The 19,243-nt window shown below is 47.3% G+C and overlaps 1 protein-coding gene across 1 annotated transcript in view; it reads left to right on the forward strand.

Annotated features, from left to right (window-relative positions):
* The window catches only part of PRKCE (protein kinase C epsilon), a 442,370-nt gene that overhangs the window by 276,012 nt on the left and 147,115 nt on the right, over window positions 1–19,243 (forward strand). Inside the window, exons 3-5 of the mRNA XM_049649833.1 lie at window positions 12,924–13,083; window positions 15,170–15,204; window positions 16,410–16,495. Coding sequence (XP_049505790.1) covers window positions 12,924–13,083; window positions 15,170–15,204; window positions 16,410–16,495 — 281 coding nt within the window. The remainder of the gene's footprint in view (window positions 1–12,923; window positions 13,084–15,169; window positions 15,205–16,409; window positions 16,496–19,243) is intronic.

The raw sequence follows: 19,243 nt of genomic DNA on the forward strand, positions 1-19,243 counted from the left end.
ACAGTGTGATATTAGTTTCAGGTATACAATATAATGAATGATTCAACAATCCTATACATTACTCAGTGCTCACCATGATTCTTAGAATTAAAAAAAAAATATTAATTTTTCAGAGAGAGAGAGAGAGAGAGAGAGAGAGAAAACAAGGTAGGGAGGGGCAGAGAGAGAGGGAGACACAGAATCTGAAGCAGGCTCCAGGCTCCAGGCTCTGAGCTGTCAGCACAGAGCCTGACATGGGGCTGGAACTCACGAGCCACAAGATCATGATCTGAATTGAAGTCAGACGCTCAATTGACTGAGCCACCCAGGCACCCTGAGTTTTAGATTTAAAAAAAATAGATTTCATATTTTGCTTTAGATGTGCCAAGCACTCACCAGCCTTGGATATGAACTTTCCAAAATGTGTCTCTTGCCACCACTCTCTCTAGGTCCTCCCCCTTTTCATGCAGCACAATTTCCTCCCTTCCCAGCTTGACCTCTCCCAATAGGATCTGAGATTCACAAACTAAACTCATGAGGGCCCTCCCAGAGGATCTAAGGGTTTAACAGGGTTAAAGCCTCACACTTAAAGGATAAAGCTTATGCAGTACAGTCGAACGCCTACAGGGATCATTTTGGGTTTTAGGACAGCCAGTAATATCTCTGAATTCCCAGATTCAAGAGCTAGGTCAGCCAAACTTGCTTTCACACAGACTCTGGGATCCATGTGACAGCAATCTGATAGAGTCTGTCCTGTTAGTATTTATTCTTCTCCCCTCTCTCTCCATGGGCAGGATAGGTGTGTAACACAAAGTACACAGTGCCTAGCATCTAAGAGGCACTTAGTAAACACTGATTGAGTGAATGACCGATTCTCACAAGTAAAAAATGATTCCTTCTGATGTTGACCTTATATCTCTTCTGCTTGGCTTATCTTTTACCTCTTGAATTAGGTATCTGTTGATATGCAACAAATTACCACAAATTTAGCAGCTTAAATTTAGCAGGCAAGAATGAACATGTGTTACCTTGCACAGTTTCTGGGGGGCCAGGGATTCAGGAGCAACTTTAGGTTGGATGGTTCTGGCCCACGGTCTCTCAGGAGGTTGCAATGGGATGTTGGCCAGGGCTTTGGTCAGCTGCCAGATCCACTTCCAACATGGCTGACACACATGGTTCATGATTCAGGGTTGACTGTGTTCAGGGGGCTTTGGTTTCCTACCAAATGGATCTTGCTCTAGGGTTTCTTGAGTGTTCTGTTGACATGGCAGCCAGCTTTCCCCAGAGCGAGTGACCCAAGGGAGAACAAGGTGGAACCTGCAATGTCTTTTATGACCTAGCCTCAGAAGTCATAGTCTACAAAATCTTTTTGGTTATATAAGTCAGAAGGTTGCTTCTATTCATTGTAGGAGGGGGCTACACAAAGGTGTGAGTATCGGGAGGCAGGGATCACTAGGGGTCATCTTGGAGATTGGCTACGATACCTCTCATTCAACCCTTTCTTATTTCTGCCAGAAACTAAAATTCCTTTTTACCACTTTTCTTCTAGATGCATTTCAATTCTCTCCTCTTAGGCATCTCATGACCTAGTAAGGGATAACCAGACTCACTGGCACTTCAGAGATGTGGCAGAGATGTGCTTTGGCCAGGGGCAATGCTAATCCATCACCAGTGGTTCTTGACTCTTAAATATGTGATAGACCTTAACCTCAGCTTAACCCTTGCTGCATAGTCTCAGTTACTGCTAAGCCAAGCCCTAATGAAAATTCAGGGAGGTCGCTGCACTGTATGCTTGACCCAGATTTCCGGATTAGGAAAGTACCACCTTCCATAAGCAAAGACGTAACTTTTGGGTTGCCCAGAGGTAATAGGGTGTAGGATGGGAGTTATGTTTTTAGAACAGAGGTTGGATAATGTTGAGCCATAACCACTTCTTCCCCGGGGCTCTGGTGACCAAGAATATATACGGGCAAGAAGTTACTGAGATTCAAGGCAGAGCCTGTGGCCAAAAACATTTGCCTGTGGACAAAGATAACTCACTTACTTGGAGAATTTGATCCTCACTTAGATTTCATTAGCACCAAGGCCTAAGCTAACTGGATCACCCTTCAGCATCTGTGGCCTCAAAATATTTTCTTATGTTCATTAAACTGGAACAAAAGATCTCCCCACCCCCACCCCCAACACCTCTTTTCCTCTCGGCAGTTTTTGTTTTCTTTGTATGGGAGTTTATAGATACAGGGCCCAAACTTCAATGAATGGCTCTGTTGTTTGACAGAGTTATTAGAAAAACATTTTTTTTTCCCTCACAATAGTGACTGTTCTTTTCCCAACATTCCCATATCACTAGGAAAGACAGCTGAGGGGGAGATAGGGGTTTCCGAGGCCCTAAGAAGCAGTAACTGGGGATTTATTAGGTTTCCTCTACTGCAGTGTCCCCTGGTTGGGAAGAATACCTGGAGCAGGGGGTGGGGGGAGGGTGGGAGAGAGACCTCTGGCACACAAGAGCACATGCACGCACCTTAAAGGAGCATGGGTTGGATTATGGGATGCTTTCAGTTCATAACAAAAGCATCATTGCTTTTGACCTGTTCATCCCTCTCTCCATGTGCAGAGTTTTGGTCACACTCTTAATGGAACATAAAATTTGAAAGCACAAGTTTAAGCAGGGTTTCAGAGCCAGGGGAAAACATCCAAGTTCCACAAGAGCTGGGGCCCTTATAGCTGTTTCAGTAGAAAGACATGGGGCTTGTTCACTTGTGTTAAGCTTCGTGCGTGACACGCCCTGGGGCCTGGACTGGGCTGGGCTTCCAAGAGGGAGGGTGGAAGGAAGGTGAGCTCGCTTCTTGGTCGGCGTGGACCAAAGGGCTGGCGAAGGTGGATCGAGTACTTAAGACAAAGCCCTCAACTTCCTGGGAAGGGGTGGCCTTCATTTAGCCCATTACCAGCCTGGATTTTGTGACTTCACAATCATCTTTACCTCTTTTTATCTTCTTGCTCCAGCTCCTTTGTCCTGCCATTCTTACATTGCCTTTTATTTTCTTCTTTCCATCTTGTAGTTCCCTGAAACACTCCTTCTCTCCTGCCAGTGTAATAAGACCTACCCACCTGGCCAGCTTCCTGGGACCCCTGCCTGGGACTCCAGATGACTCAGGGACAGAATGTGGGTTGTCTTTTGAACTTTAACTTCATTAGCAAGCACTCAAAACTACCTTAGCAAAGAAGAAGGTTGGAGAAGACAGAGTTAGTTTATTGTGATGTCTTTGAAAATGGTACAGGCACTTTTGAGAAGCTGGGTGGAGCCCAGGATGAGGTAGCTAGGGGCCCTGGGGCACTAGAGATTATGATTGGTAGTTTACTGTGCTCAAACCTTTCTGAGCTCTGCCTACCGCTGCCCGCTGACCGGATGATGCGGAAGGGCTGATATCAACAACACTGGATGTGTGTGAGCTTTTTATAACCCCATAACATTTTTGGTGGGGGTGACCGTGGCATTAGAAGGCTTATTATATATTTGAAGGCAGGTGGGAGCCAGCCTTCACTTGGCATTGACACCCCTTCTCTGACACTCCTCTCCACAATAACCAGTTAGCACCTGGGAGTGGACGGACGCCCTGCCGAGACAGACTTCTGCCACTATTCTCCCACAGGCCTTTTTCAATACAGTATTTTAGAAACATGAACAGTGGACAGTACGCAACCTCGTGGACATAAGCTCCGTTAGGGCTCAGGTGCCCAGGAATGCGGCAGCAGCTCTATTTCCTGCGATCTGAATCACAGGACTGTCACTGGCACCCGCGGGGCCTCTCGCCCCACCCCTGGCTGGTGCCCCACTTGGCTGATTTCCCGGGCTGGGAAAGTTCTTGGAGTTTTTAGCAGGTCTGCCTGGAGGGTTTTGCTCCGTGGTTTCCTCCTGGCAAGTAGTGACTTCTCCTGGGTTCCAGAGGCATGCAGTGAAGTTCCAGTGTAACTCCAGTATGTAATTTTGAATGGATGGAGGAGGGAGAGAGGGAATGAATGAGTGAGTGAATGAATGAAGGAATGAATACAGAAGGGCAGGAGGGGAGCACATTCCATGCTTAAGTGAAATTGCTGCTGTCCAATGGTTCTCTGTGTTCATGTGTGTGCTTTGCATCAGAACATGGGTGGTGGGATTGGGGGGGGGTCACCCTCCCCATTCTCCCTCAGTGATCATCATCCCACTGTCTGGCCATCAGCATGTTTTCCACCTCACTTTGAATTTTTTTTTTTATTATGTTTCTTTATTTTTTGAGAGGCAGAGAGAGACAGAGCACGATCAGAGGAGGGACAGAGAGAGAGGGAGACACAGAATCCGAAGCAGGCTCCAGGCTCTGAGCTGTCCATATAGGGCCTGACATGGGGCTCGAAGTCATGAACCGTGAGGTCATGACCTGAGCCAAAGTCGGACACCCAACCAACTGAGCCACCCAGGCGCCCCTCCACCTCACCTTATACTCTGCTCTCTCCCTAACCTATCAGCGTCTGATTCTTTCACATTTTCTCCCTACAAAGCACAAACCAGCTTAAGTTTTATTTTACTATGTGGACAGAGCTCAGACTCTGCAATAAACACGGGACAGATCATTCAGAAAGCAGAGAAAGAAGAAATAGTTTCTATTACATTTGAGATGCTAATCTTGAAATGCCCCCAGTGCTCTTCTGATTAGATTCCACACCGAATAAAACATGTAGACAACAACAAGCCTCCGCCCTCAGACATCTCCGATTCTCCTTGTGTGACTCTCTGGGAAGATATAGATAGCATGGAGTAATCTCTCCCGGGGAGTTCATTGTTTCCTCTTTCCTGTTTTGAACAGAAATTTTCTTTATTGTGTGAGTACAGCATGTAGAACATATTCTCTGGCATCACATAAATATTTACTTAATACTTAAAACTCATGCTCATGAAGCATTAATTCCACTTGAAAATATTATAACCTATTTTCCTCATGGCAAATAAAAGAGACAAGTCACTGCTTCTTTGATTTTCAGTACTTAGTTTTGGGGGAAGGGTGGTTTTGTCTTCTTTCCATTTATCTTGTATCTTTTCACCAATAAGTCCATAAAGGCAGACCAGAGAATTATTGAGAGGGAAAATTAACCCCTCAGAGACGGAATGGGAAGGGTTCTGTCTGGCTTCTATTAGGTGCTCCCCCCAAGCCATAACCACTGTTGTCTGGAATAACCTTGTGTTTGTTGCTTTGTTAGTGGAGATCTGTGTATTAAGGACCAAATCTAGAATATCCGAGGGCAATAATTGAGAGAGTGGCCACAGGCCATCCTTTGTGGTGGGGAGTCTGTGTCCAGAACAGTGCCTGATATCCATTATCCACATAGTAAACGTTTTTAGATGAACGGTTTATTTTATTCCCTTCGAAGATTTTCAGTGTGTCTTTTCACTTATGTTGTTTGAGTATGCTTATCCTTTTCTCTTTTTCATTATATACATATAGACTATACACACATTTCTTAGTTTTCTTTTTTCTAGTTATTGTTTCTTGATGGATTCAACATATCTGCCTTTCTTAAACCACTGCATTAAATGCCATCATGTGGGTGGATCATGAACTAATCAGTCCCTTTAAGCTTCCTTTCCTACGTCTCCAGACGAGAGCAGAGGTGGACGTGTGGAGAGGGAGGTGGGCAGCAGCAGGAGGTGACTTCTGTCCACATAGTTGGGTACAAGTGGAACCCCCGGGCCATCCCTCCATCCTTGGGAGGTGTGACTGGATGGGCCAAGGTGGGAATTTCTGAACTGACGTTTACTGTTTATTAACTGTATGACCTTCAACAAATAAGTTATTTAGTCTCTTGAAGGTTTGGTTTCTTTGTCTGTAAGTCGAGAATAATACCACTCCTTGGTATTAGAGGATGTATGTAAGTTGCTTACATATCTCATGTATATGCAGTAATATCTCATGTGTATGTAATGGCACCTCATGGATATGTAACAGTACCTCATGAATATGGAACAGTACCTCATGTGTATGTAACAGCACCTCATGGATATGTAATAGTACCTCATGAATATGGAACAGCACCTCATGTGTATGTAATAGTACCTCATGGGCACGGAATAGTATTTCATGGATGTGAGGTGCTCAGAATGGTACTCAGCGCATGGCAGGGGCCCCATAAATTGTAGCTGTTATTTTTCAGCTTCCCATTTCTCAGGTTTGACAGTTACTTAGACCAAAGCTACGAGGATGGTTGAGTTTTCTTTGTATTGTGAAATTACCTGCCTTTGAGGACTGGATTCATTCTTGGCTTGGCTTCTAAGAAAAGCCTTCTGAGAAGGTCCCCAGCCTTTCCCCAAACCCGTTACATTTCTCACTGAGTCCCAGAACTGAGTCAGTGTCCCTCGCCCAGCCCAACCTTCCTGGAAGCTTGCCAAGTCTGAAGATGGAGTTGTTTTTCTAAAGCTCCTAATGGATGGGGTGGGGAGAGATAATGCTGACTCTCTCTTACTCACAGTGACAGGTGTGGAACATCTGGAGGCAGCTGGGCCCCAGCAGGGTGGGGCAATTAGGGGGTGACTGAGCAGGTTTCGCAGGGTGGGGAGTGAGGCTGTTTCACCTCCCACCCCCGCAGTAAGGAGGTATTGTGTTCGCACCAGGAAGAAAAAGAGAAGTGCATGAGCTTGGGGTTTAGGCTGAGCCATTGCATTACTCCTGCTTGATAGATAAGAAAGCAGAAGCCCAAAGACATTGAATGAATTGGTCTAGAACATAAAGCAAGTTTGGGGCAGAGGCAACATTTGTCTGGTCTCCTAATGCCTAGTTCAACCATATTGGCAGAAGAGGTCAAAAGAGAGAAGTCAGAAAAAAATAAAGACGACCCCACAGCATATTTGCTTGTGGAAAAGACCCCCATGTGCCCCTGAGCATAAGGATAGGTAACTGTCCTGTGGTGAGGAACAGCAGTGGTACCCAGAGGCTGCTGGTCATGCATATTGGTCAGTCTGGTCCAGGCTTCTGGTCAAGGGTCTTGGGCAGGGTCGATCCTTGGGTTTGGCCGTCCTTGCTACATGTGACCTGGAAGGAAGTGCTGGCATCCAGGTGTTCATGGGTCTGGGCCTGTCAGAAATTCCCTGCTCGGTATTCTTAAACTGAAAGATATCCCAGGTGTGTGGAGGTGAAGGGTGTCTGTCACCTCATGTAGGGGATGGTGTTCAGTCCTGTCAAGCCAGCTCCCTTTTTGTGTAAGAGGTGGTGAGGTGGGGTGAGGGAGGACATGGCGGAGCAGTGAGATCTTCAACGATCAGACTGGTGCCAGGAGCTGCTTTTCTCTGTGTGCAAGAGTGTCCCTGTGGTTGCAACAGGGAGGTCTCAGCCCTGGGAAAAGGGGCCAGGTGAGGAGAGACTAACAGTCGTAACTGCAACGCGTCGGCTCTTTTTGCTGCTCTGCCACCTGCCTGCAGGCTGTCCTAGATTCTTCTGAGCATGGGGGCCCTAGGATGCTCATCGTGTAAAGCTCCTAGGAGCCTGAAGTTGATAGACTAATCGAACCACGTGGGAAACCTGCCAGGAATGTTGCTGGAGGCTGAGGTTACAGAGGATCTCAGGGTTGCTCCAGAGGATTCGCTGCTTCGCTTGATGCCTCTGTGAACTCTTGTCATTATATCTGACCGACCAAATCTGCGTTTCCACAGAAAGTTTGGCAGAAGTGATCCAGCTTTTTGTTGGTCTCTCCGTGACTTACGGTCTCCCCTTCTGCTGTGTGGCAGACACACCCATAAAACAAAGGATCTGGAAAGGGCCAGATGGGGGTTCTGGGAGGAAAGCTAGCCTGATTTTGCCTCTGGGGCTGCTGCAAACGAAGGGTCCCACCAGGTGGGCGTAGTTGGGTGCATCCAGTGACAGCAGTGAGCATCCTTCGGAGCGGGCGTCGGGAGGCAGGTCAGGGTGACTCTTCACTCAGTTTAGAAGCACCGGTGGCTGTGAAGCTGATGAAATCTGTCCTGTCCCCCTTTGCACTGCAGCCTGTCTCCTCGTTCATGCCAGGCAGCCTCCCGCTTCCGCAGCACAAAGGACCCTTAGGCACAGAGAACTGCTTTTAAAAGTCATTAAGGAACATTAGAGAACATTGTTTTCAAACACTATGTACAATACATAAACCCATAATCCTAGTAGAGCATAGGAACTCTCACTTTTGTTACCTTCAACCTGCAAATGTGTTTTCCATAGGTTTGTGCTCTTGTGAATTCTGTTTACAGTATTCTATCACATTTCCCCATGTTCCTACATAGTCTCCACTTACTGTTTTTAAATTGCTATAGATGTAATATAATTCATTAGACCATTCTCTCTCTTTTTAAAAAAATGTTTATGTATTTATTTTTGGGAGACAGAGCACAAGTAGGGGAGGGACAGAGAGAGAGAGAGAGAGAGAGAGAGAGAGAGACAGACAGACAGACAGTATCCAAAGCAGGCTCCAGGCTCTGAGCAGTCAGCACAGAGCCAGATGCAAGACTCGAACCCATGAGCTGTGAGATCATGACCTGAGCTCAAGTATGACACTTAACTGACTGAGCCACCCAGGCACCCCTAGACCATTCTCTTAATGTTAGACAATCAAGTTACTTCTCTTTGTTGGCCAAATTAGATATGTGATGGGGAACATCTGTAAATTACATAGCTTTTAGTTTAATTATTGACTTAGAGTTAATAGCTAAGGAACTCAAATGAAAGGATGTGAGTCTCTTTGTGGTATTTGCTATTATTATAATATCACTTTTGGAAATGTTATGTCACATTGTGTAGGTATACTGTGGATAATACCATTTTAAAGCAAATTTGTTTCTTTATTAGGTATTATATGGTAAGTCAGCGGACTGCTCTGCTTTGCATTTTAAAAATTCCTAGGAAGAGTGAATATTTTATATCTCCCCCATAAATTTTATGCTCATGTCATTTACACAGTTGTCTCTAGGGATCTTAATGGATATATTTGGATGTGTTGATACATAGACCTCTGTGGTATTCTTGCCATTTAACTTGAAGCTAATCAGGAGGAAAGAGACAAATCCAGATTGTGGAACATTCCATAAGACAACATAAATGTGTCATAAAAAGAAAACAAAGCTGTTCTAGATTAAGAAGGCTAAAGAGACACAGCAACTAAATGCAAGGCATGAGCTCTAAGTAGCTTCTGAAAAAATTTAAAGCCCCAACAACTATAAGAGGTATTTTGGGGGAGGACAATTGGAGAGATTTGAAAATGAACTATATGTTAGATAATGTTACAGCAATGTTCAATTTCCTGACTCTAAGACTGTGGTTATGTAAGAGAATGGCTTTGTTCTCAGGAGATGAAGGCTAAAGTATTTAGGGATAAGGTGTCACTGTGTTTGCCACCTTCAAATGGTTTAGCCAAACTACATAGGTTTATATCCTATTATATATTCTATATTAATAATATTATGATTAAAACATGATCATAATATTAATATTGTAATTATAATATACGGTTATACTATGTTCATGATGTAAATAAATGTAATAATACTTTATTGGTCTGTATTATTATGTATGTCTATAAATAATAGAAATTATTCATGATATATTTAATATCTAATCTATTAACTGATTTTTATATACACATCTATATACATTTATAAATCCTGTCACACTCACACCACACACTCACATATACACGTGTGTGATGCATTACCCCACAGGAACTGCATTTTAATTGAGACCCTTGACAGCAGCAGGAAATGCTCAAGGGACCAGTTTCTGCTGGTGAATCCAGGCCCGGCAGGGAGGTTCTGTGGGGCCGAGGAACCCTGCGGCTCCCCTCATGATCCAGGCATATGGGTGACAGGCACAGAGATGCTCTGGCCGGACCCTCGGCTTCCCTGTCCAGAGGAATGTGGGAGGGAGTGTGCTGACCGACCAGGGGCCCCGTCCCCTTTCTCCTATTGCCTGTCCTACTACTACTGTGTACATGGCAGGTGGGGAGGTCCTCAAGGGAGCATGAGGTTTACCTGTGTTCTTCCCCTCCTATAGCCTTCTGTTTTCTCGCATCTTTGACACAGAATGTAACTCATGAGGCAGTGTGGATGTGCTCTGGGGGCAGGAGTGGCAGAACCTTTGGGGGAAAGTTCAGTCTGACAATCAGACTAAGGGGAATTATTCTTGGCTGTCTGTCTAACCTGTCCCCAGGACCCTCCCCTCACCCGCCACAGACATTAAACAGCTTCTCTCTAGGTGTGAGTGCATCCCTCCAAGAGATCTTTAAAAATCGGTGGGGTTAAATTAATGGGTTGCTGTGTTAATGTATCAAATCATTGGAAACAGAGTCTAGAAGTTTGATTTGGTCGCTGGTCATTTCTGTAAAAAGTTGAGAAATGAGGCCCTCAGGGATACCTGTAACCCCCGTTCCAGCAGGACTCCCTTGAGGAAACTAGATTGGACTCATCATGAGTTTCACCGAAAACACAACGCTCCAGGGTCAAAATGACTAGTAAGCTTGAGGGATTTGCAAATCAAATTGCACCTTAAATGCAATAGGAGGCCAACTTACTATTTCAATGTGTCCCATGGGGAATCTGGTGAAGGCAGTTAAAGGTTGCCTTTTGCAGAGAATTTCCATCCTCTGGCCTCAGTTGCCCGGGCCTGGAAATTGGTGTCTGGATTTTTGTAGATGAGGTTTGTAGCAAGTAAGGGCTGCATAGATTCTTTTTTTTTTTTTTTTTTTTTTAACCATGGTTTTTTTTTTCCTGCTTATAAAAATGGTAGAATATTCTGAATGCAGTGAGAAGTAGGAAGCAGAAATGGAAGTCACCTATCATTGCACAATTGGGTGATGGTTGCCAGATTTCTTCGTGTGTGTGTGTGTGTGTGTGTGTGTGTGTGTGTGTGCGTGCGCGCGCGCGTGTGTGTGCATGTCTCTGTGTTAAAACAGAACTGGAAAAGTAAATTAAAAAAATAAAATAAATAAAACAGCTGGGATGTCCCCATAAGAATTTGGTCACCTGGGTCTTAGTCCCTAGGCTGTGGCAGGGTAGGAGGTGGGCTTTCCATATTCCATATCTTTCTGTGTCAGAGACTTTTTGAAATAATAAGCACCAGTTAGAAAGGGGACCCAGGCAGGCTGGGGGCCAGGAAGTGGGGGGTCTGCAGGCAGACCCCCATTGGGGTCTCAGGGTCTGTGCTGGGGATCAGCAGCTCTGCCTGTCTGCTTGGAGGCTGCTTCCCTCTAAAAGCCCACACTGGGCATGTGCTTCTGTCTTGCCTTTCCCTCCTCCAGTTTTACGTCCCTCCACCGTACCCTCTCTGCCTTGACCCCACAGCTGCCCTTGGAGTCAGCAGCTGTTTGGCTCACACAGGTGCCCTCCATTGCAAAGAACCTTATTTTCAAAGGGGTCTGGGAGGAGCCGTGTTTCTTCTCCCTGGTAATGGTACCGCCACGGTGGCATATTGAGTGTGGGGGGACTTTTGGGAGCATGGAGCTTTTTCAGTGCCATGTAGGCAACCTTCCAGGGCCTGCACTAGTACTGGGAACCAGGCAGGAGAGTAGAGCCTACCTTCCCTGCCCTCGGGGAAGCTAAAGGCAACTCAGCCCTTGTGTTATGAGAGCTTTGAGGCTTTGCTGTTGGGAAAGTGGGCTGTCCCCCAAAGCAGTGTGTGGACAGTGGAACGGTGGCTTCTCCCCGCTGTCTGGGTTAGAACCTGGGCTCCACCACTTGGTAGCTGTGTTCGCAAGAACAGGAGACGTGAACTCTCTATTCCTCAGGTGGCACACCTATGAAAGGGGGATGCTATCAGTATCCTTCAAGAAAGGGTGGTTGTAAGGATTCAGTGAGCACCTGCGACAGAGTAAGCCCTCTGTGAGCATTAGCCGTTATTATCATTGTACTAATCTGCTGGGCTCCCATGACAAAATGCCATAGATGGGGTGGTTTCGACAGTGGAAATGTATTTCTCATAGTTTTGGAGGCTGTGAGTCTGAGATCAAGGTGCCAGCATGGTCAGGTGAGGGCCCTCTTCCCGCCTTGTAGACACCCACCTTCTTGCCGTGTCTTCATAAAATAGAGAGCTCACGTCTCTTCCTCTTCTAAGGGCACTAACCCCATCCTGGGAATCCCACCACCATGACCGCACCTCATTGGCGGGTAGAGCATCAGCATGTGAGTTGGGGAGGGGGGAGACATAAGCATTCAGTCCATAACAATCGCTATTATTGTTGTTGTCATTTATTAGCCCCCTTGCAGGACTTACTTAGGTTTGCAGCAACCTCTCCTGTGGAAGGAAGGAAGGAAGAAATGGGGACAGTCCTTTTGTCTCCAGTGAGGTCTTAAAGTCCACGGTGGTGGGTCTTGAGCCTTCTGGAAAACCGCTCTTACAGGGTTATATTTCCCTTTCCTTTTGACCTTCGGGAAAAGGCTCCTGGTTGTCCTAGGCTGGAAGAGGGGAAGGAAGAAAAGTCAGATTTGGTGGCTGCTTCTCTGGGCCAGGCGGCTGGGTGCAGAGGGCTCACACCACCGACTCCACAGCACCCTGTGTTTTCAGCACTGTTATTCCCATTTACAGAGGGCCAGGCCTTCAGAGGCTCCAGGCAGGGAAACGCCACTGTCTAAGGTCACACTGCAAGAAGCTGCAATAAAGTGTGCACCTTGAGCCTTTGGGTTCCCACACCCTTGCAGCCGGGGGATGGAGCAGCCACAGGACCAGGGCAGGACTGGGATTGGGATGGATTTGGAGGGCGCCACTGGTGCAGGGAAAGGCACACTTTGGGCCTTCCTGCCCTGAGTGGTGCTCCCTTGCTGGGGCTGGGCAGTGAGGCTCAGACCCCAGAGCCCCTCAGCCAGTGAATGCTGCCCCCACGCCTCTCCCACTCCAGGCACCGAGAGTGGGGTGGGCGGTCTCTTGTGAGGTGTGCTAACCCAGATTGTGTTCTCTGCTCTTGTCCTTCCCCAGCCCCTAAAGACAATGAAGAGCGAGTGTTCAGGGAGCGTATGCGGCCCAGGAAGCGGCAGGGGGCCGTCAGACGCAGGGTCCACCAGGTCAACGGCCACAAGTTCATGGCCACCTACCTTCGGCAGCCCACCTACTGCTCCCACTGCAGAGATTTTATCTGGTAAGGCCCTCTCTCCCGGGAACCTCTAGCTATGCCTTCTCTGAGGCAAGGAGTCGGGGAAGTGGTGTAGGAGAATAGAAACTTTATTTTTAAAGTGCTGATGTGCTTTATGTCCTCTATTTGATTGGAGAAGACTTTTCTGGAAGGTTAAGTGAATGTTTAGTGCTTGGGAAGGGGGGATAAATGGAAAGAACAAACCATGGTTCCTGGTGACTTAATACTTAGAATCATATCACATATCACGTTTAAGGAGTTAAAAGTTTGTAACTAGTAATGGTATATTGTGATGTATTTTTTTTTAAGAATCCTTCTCTTTTAGAGACACAAGCTTAATTATTTACAAATGATATGGTGTCTGGCATTTGTTTAAAAATGATCTGGAAGGAGAGGACAGGGGCTTGGGGTAAAGGACATAATACTGGCCACGTGTTGATCATTGTTGGAGGTGGGTGATAGGCCTGTTACATTTATCTCTTTATTTTTGTATACATCTGAGTTTTTCCATTATAAAGCTTAAAAAATACTTGAATGCCAATACCTGTAATTCCAGGCAGTTGTTAATAACTGTTCTAACAGTGGTGCTACCAGGGTGGCCAGATTTCAGAGGAGTGAGAGAACAGCATTGGCTGGAGTGCTCAGGGAAGGCTTCCTAGAGGAGGTGGCATTTCTTTTTTCATGATGACTGGGATTTGGTAGGCAGACAGATAAGTTGTAGGCCTTTTGAGGAAGTGGAGAAGGATAAGGAGCACTCGCTTGGGTATTGGAGGGTGAATTTTAAGGAATACCTACCATGTGCCAGGCTTTCTCTTAGGCACTGAAAATGTCTAATTCAATCTTCCCGGTGCCCTACGAGCTTTGTATTATCAAACCCATTTCATTAACAACAGTACCGAGGCTCAGAAATGAAAACAAGACTAGTCTGGCGTCCCCCAGGTATGAAGTGTCAGAGGCCCGACTGAAAGCTCTTTCTGACATCCCACCAGCCTTTCTGGCAACCTCTCTGAGCTCTTGAAGTTTGCCAGTACACTTGGATCCTGTGTGGCGGAGAAAGAGTGAGGCCAGCCTGCAGCATGGACCATGCCCGGGGATGTTTGAATTGGACTCTGAGGCCCCCTGGATTCCCAAGGTGTCCAGGAGTGGCTTGTCTTGTCCTTGTGGTTTTCCAGGACTAGCCACCGAGGTTGGCATGGGCATCTGAGGCGGTGCAGATCAGAGCAAACTCGACTCGATGGAAGCAGAAATAACACCCCACTCCCACCCACAGACACATTTCACCCCCAAGTCTGCTTCTGCCCTCTGACCTCTGTTTTCTGTATTTCGGTCATAAGTTGTGTATTTGGAGGGAGTAGGCTGTGAGTGCTGAGATTTATGGATTCAGCTCTCCTCTGAGCCCATGGTGAGCTCCACGGGGTTCTAGGCTTCCTGAGGCACTGCCCCCAAGTGACGTCTGGCTGCTCTTGCTGGGCTGGGAATTGCAGATTGCCCCCTGGCCATTTGGTGGTGGTTCACTGAGGACAGGGCCCAGGCCAGGTTGGTTGGATTGTTCTGTGTCCATTGGTCCAGATGGTCCATCTTGTCCATCCATGCTGACCCAAACCCTGCTCCAGGGAACCCTACACCTGCCATGGAGGGAACCTCTAACATTGGCCTTCACCACACAGTACACTGAACCCCTAGTCCTGGCCACAGACTGACCTGGAACTCTTGACTGCTTCTGGAATGCCCAGGAAATGTATCTGTAAGCTGCAGCCTGCCTACATGATTACCCACAAGGAACAGCACGTTTGACTAATCAAGGCCTGCCTTGAGCAGGCAGAGTCTTTGTGGCTTTCCAGAACACTAATGGCCCCACTGGAAGGGCTGTTTGTCTAGGGAGCCAAGACCTGATACTGACCAAACTCTATATTCATCCAAGCACTGGGTCTACCCTCTGATGCTGATATTAAAGCACCCTGCAGGTGGGAGTGAAACCACTAGCTGATCCTCCCGTGTACTCAGAGCATTGTGGGTGGTGGCCAGAATGGGGTGGCTTTGTATGGTTTTTGACCTGCTAAATTTTATTAAAAGGCTGTATTCTTCTTTTCAGGGGTGTCATAGGAAAGCAGGGATACCAGTGTCAAGGTAAGAGACATTGTATGAACTAAATCCTTGGGGGCCCGCAGGCCTATCGGGATCAGTGACACGGGAAGCATGTGCTGGGTTTGACAACATTTGAAGGCTCCATACTGTTTGCCTGCTTATGATCCCTCTCTGAGAAGCAAGACCCTGCTTTTCTTTGTCCCCGCCTGGCCCTGGCTCCTGCATTCACATATGAGAGCAGAGTACCTGGGGGTGCCACCCATCCCCAGGTGTCCTAGGGGTCTTAGCATCTTTCCTGGTGAGACACAATAGTCGAAGGCCCTTTGGAGGCCCCACTCTACAAGGAGCCGGGCTCTGTGTCTCCTGTCTGCTCCCTCCTTCTCTCGCTCCCTGGAGAAGTTCCCTCACCTCGTTTCACTCCTATCACCCAATGGCCCTTGCTGATTCTCTTTTTTTAGTCTCTACTGTGGAATCTTTAGCTCTTAAGCATTTAAGACTCACTTGAAGTTACTGCAGATTGTTTATTTCTGGTTCTTTGGCAAAAATACTAGGTCAGGTTGTCCAGGACTGGAGGGTGGATATGCGCTTGTGGTCATGTCAGCCACTGGTTAAGTTGGGTCTCACCCCTGGGGAACTTGGATAGGTTCTTTTGGACCTTCCCATGTCCTTAGGGTATCACGTGTACAAACAGTTGCTTACCTCTTCCACCACACTGCCCCATGACACTGATGACACAGCTACAGGCCGCTATGAAATTAAACAAAAATGTTCGGCACGTAAGGGCACAGCCAGATCAAAAAGCTTAAGAACTCCTGTGCCACAAGACATCCATTCCCCTGCTGCAGTGTTTGCTATCGCACCTGCCAACATTGATGTTCCAGAGTGGACCACAAAGCTGCTGCAGTACCTTTAATAGACCTGCTTCACGGAAGGGAAACTGTTCCCTGACCTTGGCGTAAAGAAGCAGGGAAATTGATCGGTACTTCTGGAACTAGAGAAAAGTGCTGACGCCCTCTGGGTGTGAGTGGTGCATTCTTCTCCAGAGCATTTAGGAAACCCTAATGGCTCTGATGGCAAAGTGCTTTGAAATGACGAAGCACGAAGGGCTTCAGCCAGGATATTACTTTAAGACTTGGTGACAGAAGGGGCGTGGCTCCCCTCAGCCCTCTGCTCAGAGCTGAATCTTGGGTTGGGCACCTCCCTACCCCCCACTTGTCGCTCAGCCTTCCGTTTTTTGCTGTTTGCAGTTTGCACTTGCGTGGTCCACAAGCGATGCCATGAGCTCATAATTACGAAGTGTGCGGGATTAAAGAAACAGGAAACTCCCGACGAGGTAAATATTTCTAACATTGAAATTCTGGGCTTTCTTCTCTGCCACTCCCACCCTCCCCTGCCTCCTCCAGGCTCCCTAAGAAAATCCTTATCTCTCTGAGCTCTCCTTGCTTTCTTCATTGTGTTTGATCAAAATTAAAGGAGTTGTCTACAGCCTTCCAGCGTGAGGCACACTCTGCAGAATGAGCGAGGCTCAGAGTCAGGTTCGCATCTCTGGATGTTGTGCCAAGAGCCGTGTGACCCCAGAGCTAAAGCCTGCGAGGAAAATGTGAATTGGTTTATGTCATTATCTCATTGGAACGGAAAAGTAGCTAGCTGACATGTCAGTAGCTCCACACTGTTTATAAACAGTGTGAGACCATGCACAAGCAACAACCTTTCTTTATGAGATGATGGCTGAACGGAGTAGAAGCAGCAGACCCAAGAAACACTAAGGAGGTGGAAATAGCCACAGTAATAATAAGAGCCAACGTTCACTGGGTACTTCCCATGTCCCGATTTCAGTACTTCATCGAATATTATTTAATCTCATAACAGTGTTAATGAGATCAATGCACTTACCGTCTTCATTTTACAACAAAGAGAGTAGAACAACAGAGGGGTCAAATTAATTTTCCCCAGATCACACAGCTGCTGTGTGAAAGAGCCCCATTCAAACCCAGATGGTCTGTTCTAGAAGAGTCTGAGCCCTTGACCACCGGACTTCATTGTCTCTTATCCTTACCAACTAGTATTGGATTGGTTATTAGGGAAGGTTGCTAGGGGTAAGGAAGCAAGGTGATTCAACAGTGAAGGTAGAGTCCTCCTAACTAAGCAAGTGGGAGAAGAGCATGACTGAGAGTTTGGATGTTATCTGTGTTCACAACAGTTGATTTCGAAGGCATGCTTTTAATTCTTGGTGAAATAAATACAGTTATAATCATAGGACATTAGAATTGGGGGTCAGAGAGACCCTAGGTGGCTTCATAATCAAGTGGATTTTTAATGTGTCTTCCAAAAGGAATGACTTACAGGACCTTCTACTCCTTAAAAATAATTCAACCAAATGGCATCCTTGCATCCTTGCATCTCCTATCTTTCATTTCCCTTTGCTTTCACGCGGTCTCCAGAAAGCAGCAAGGGACAAAGCTTGGGTGAAATCTTCCATGTCCCCGAGGGGCAGGCAGCCCAGGGTGGAACCTTCCATGTCCCCAAGGGGCAGGCAGCCCAGGGCACTGAAATTGTTTGCAGGGGCTTTACTGTCATGGCAGAAACTGCAGGTCGTCCCTACCTGGGCCTCCTGGTTCCGGCACCAGGATCATAACCCAAATAGATTGTCACCCTTGTTACTTTTCTAGTAAATGAGAGATACATGGCTGGCTCGCTGTCCATCTCTGTTCCTTCCTCTGGAGAGTCCACCGAGCACTGCCTGTATACCAGCTGTACATGTCCCTCAGAACCAGGAGGAACACACAACTCCTGCCCTCCAGGATCTCACAGGTTTCATCCACTGAGAGCCCCTGGATATTTCTCCAGCTTTTTCATGTCTCCTTGGAGAGAAAAAGTCACACATGAGCCCTCCCCATGAGAGTTAGAGGGTTGAGATTTGAAATACCCACAGCAGCTTAGTCTGTGACCGAGTTCTTCTGTCTTTCCTGGCATATTGGCAGTGAATCGAAGTCACCGGTGAGGTGTGTTCCCACACTTGGCAGGTCTCCCAAGGGAGATAAGTTGTCAAGGCTTGAGGACGGGGGCTGTGGGCCGCTGCTCCCAGGACCAGTCTCCCTTAGCACTGGTGTACCATGGCATACCTGGGTGACCAACATGCCCTCTGACCAATATAGCACTGCTGGGGAGCATCCTTCGGCTCATTTTTCCCCCCATAACTGCCTGCATGTGCATACACATGTGCACACACGTAGCTTTAAACACTAAAAGTCTAGGGTCTTCCTCTTATCAGATGCTTTGGAACTTGGACACTGTGAGCACCCAGCTGGTGTTCTCTCCCTGTTTTGCATCTGGAGGTTAGCACTCCTGACACCCCTCTCCCCGCACTTCTGAGCGTGGTGACCAAGGAAGGCTCTCCTTCGTGTTACCTTCCCTCCTTCACTTTTTAACCTTCCGGTTTTGTCTTTCTACTCTTTTCTTCCTCCCCATGAGCTCCGGGTTGGTTTCGCTCGCCCGTTTCTGGTCTTCCTTGGTAGAGTGGTGTGTGCATAGCTGGGCCTTGGTGCGTGCGCTCTTGTGCCCGTTTCGCAGCCTCTCTGATTCTGTGGCTCTTGCACGTGCCCCACCCACCTCCCACCATTCTCCGACACCTTCGGGTCCTTAGGGAGCCCAACTGAGAGTCACACAGCTCTCCCCACCCCTCCCTGAACTTCCTAGTTCCTGGATACTTCCCCATCTCTTCACCTTTGTCTATCACCCATATCCCTATGAGGCTCGTCCTGGGACCCACGACCCTGTTCTCCACGTAGGTCCACCACATCTTCAGCATTTGCAGGAAGAGGGTGGGTATGACGATGTACATCCTTCGGGGTGGGCAGGCACACATAGAGGTGAGGTGACTATATTCACTAATACATACACCTAAGCTATGCATCTAAGGAGGGGTGGGCGCAATTGTTTTCAGTAAATCAGGGGATCTTGTACTGGGGCAAGACCCTAATTGATAGCCCATGCGTCTCTAGCTGGGGTCAGTAAAATTCTGGCCCACTGGAAGAATCAGACTTTCTGTGCCTTGCTGTGAAGGCGAGTGACCCTGAATGCG

The sequence above is a fragment of the Panthera uncia genome, assembly GCF_023721935.1.
Source record: "Panthera uncia isolate 11264 chromosome A3 unlocalized genomic scaffold, Puncia_PCG_1.0 HiC_scaffold_11, whole genome shotgun sequence".
NCBI classification, from domain to species: domain Eukaryota; kingdom Metazoa; phylum Chordata; class Mammalia; order Carnivora; family Felidae; genus Panthera; species Panthera uncia.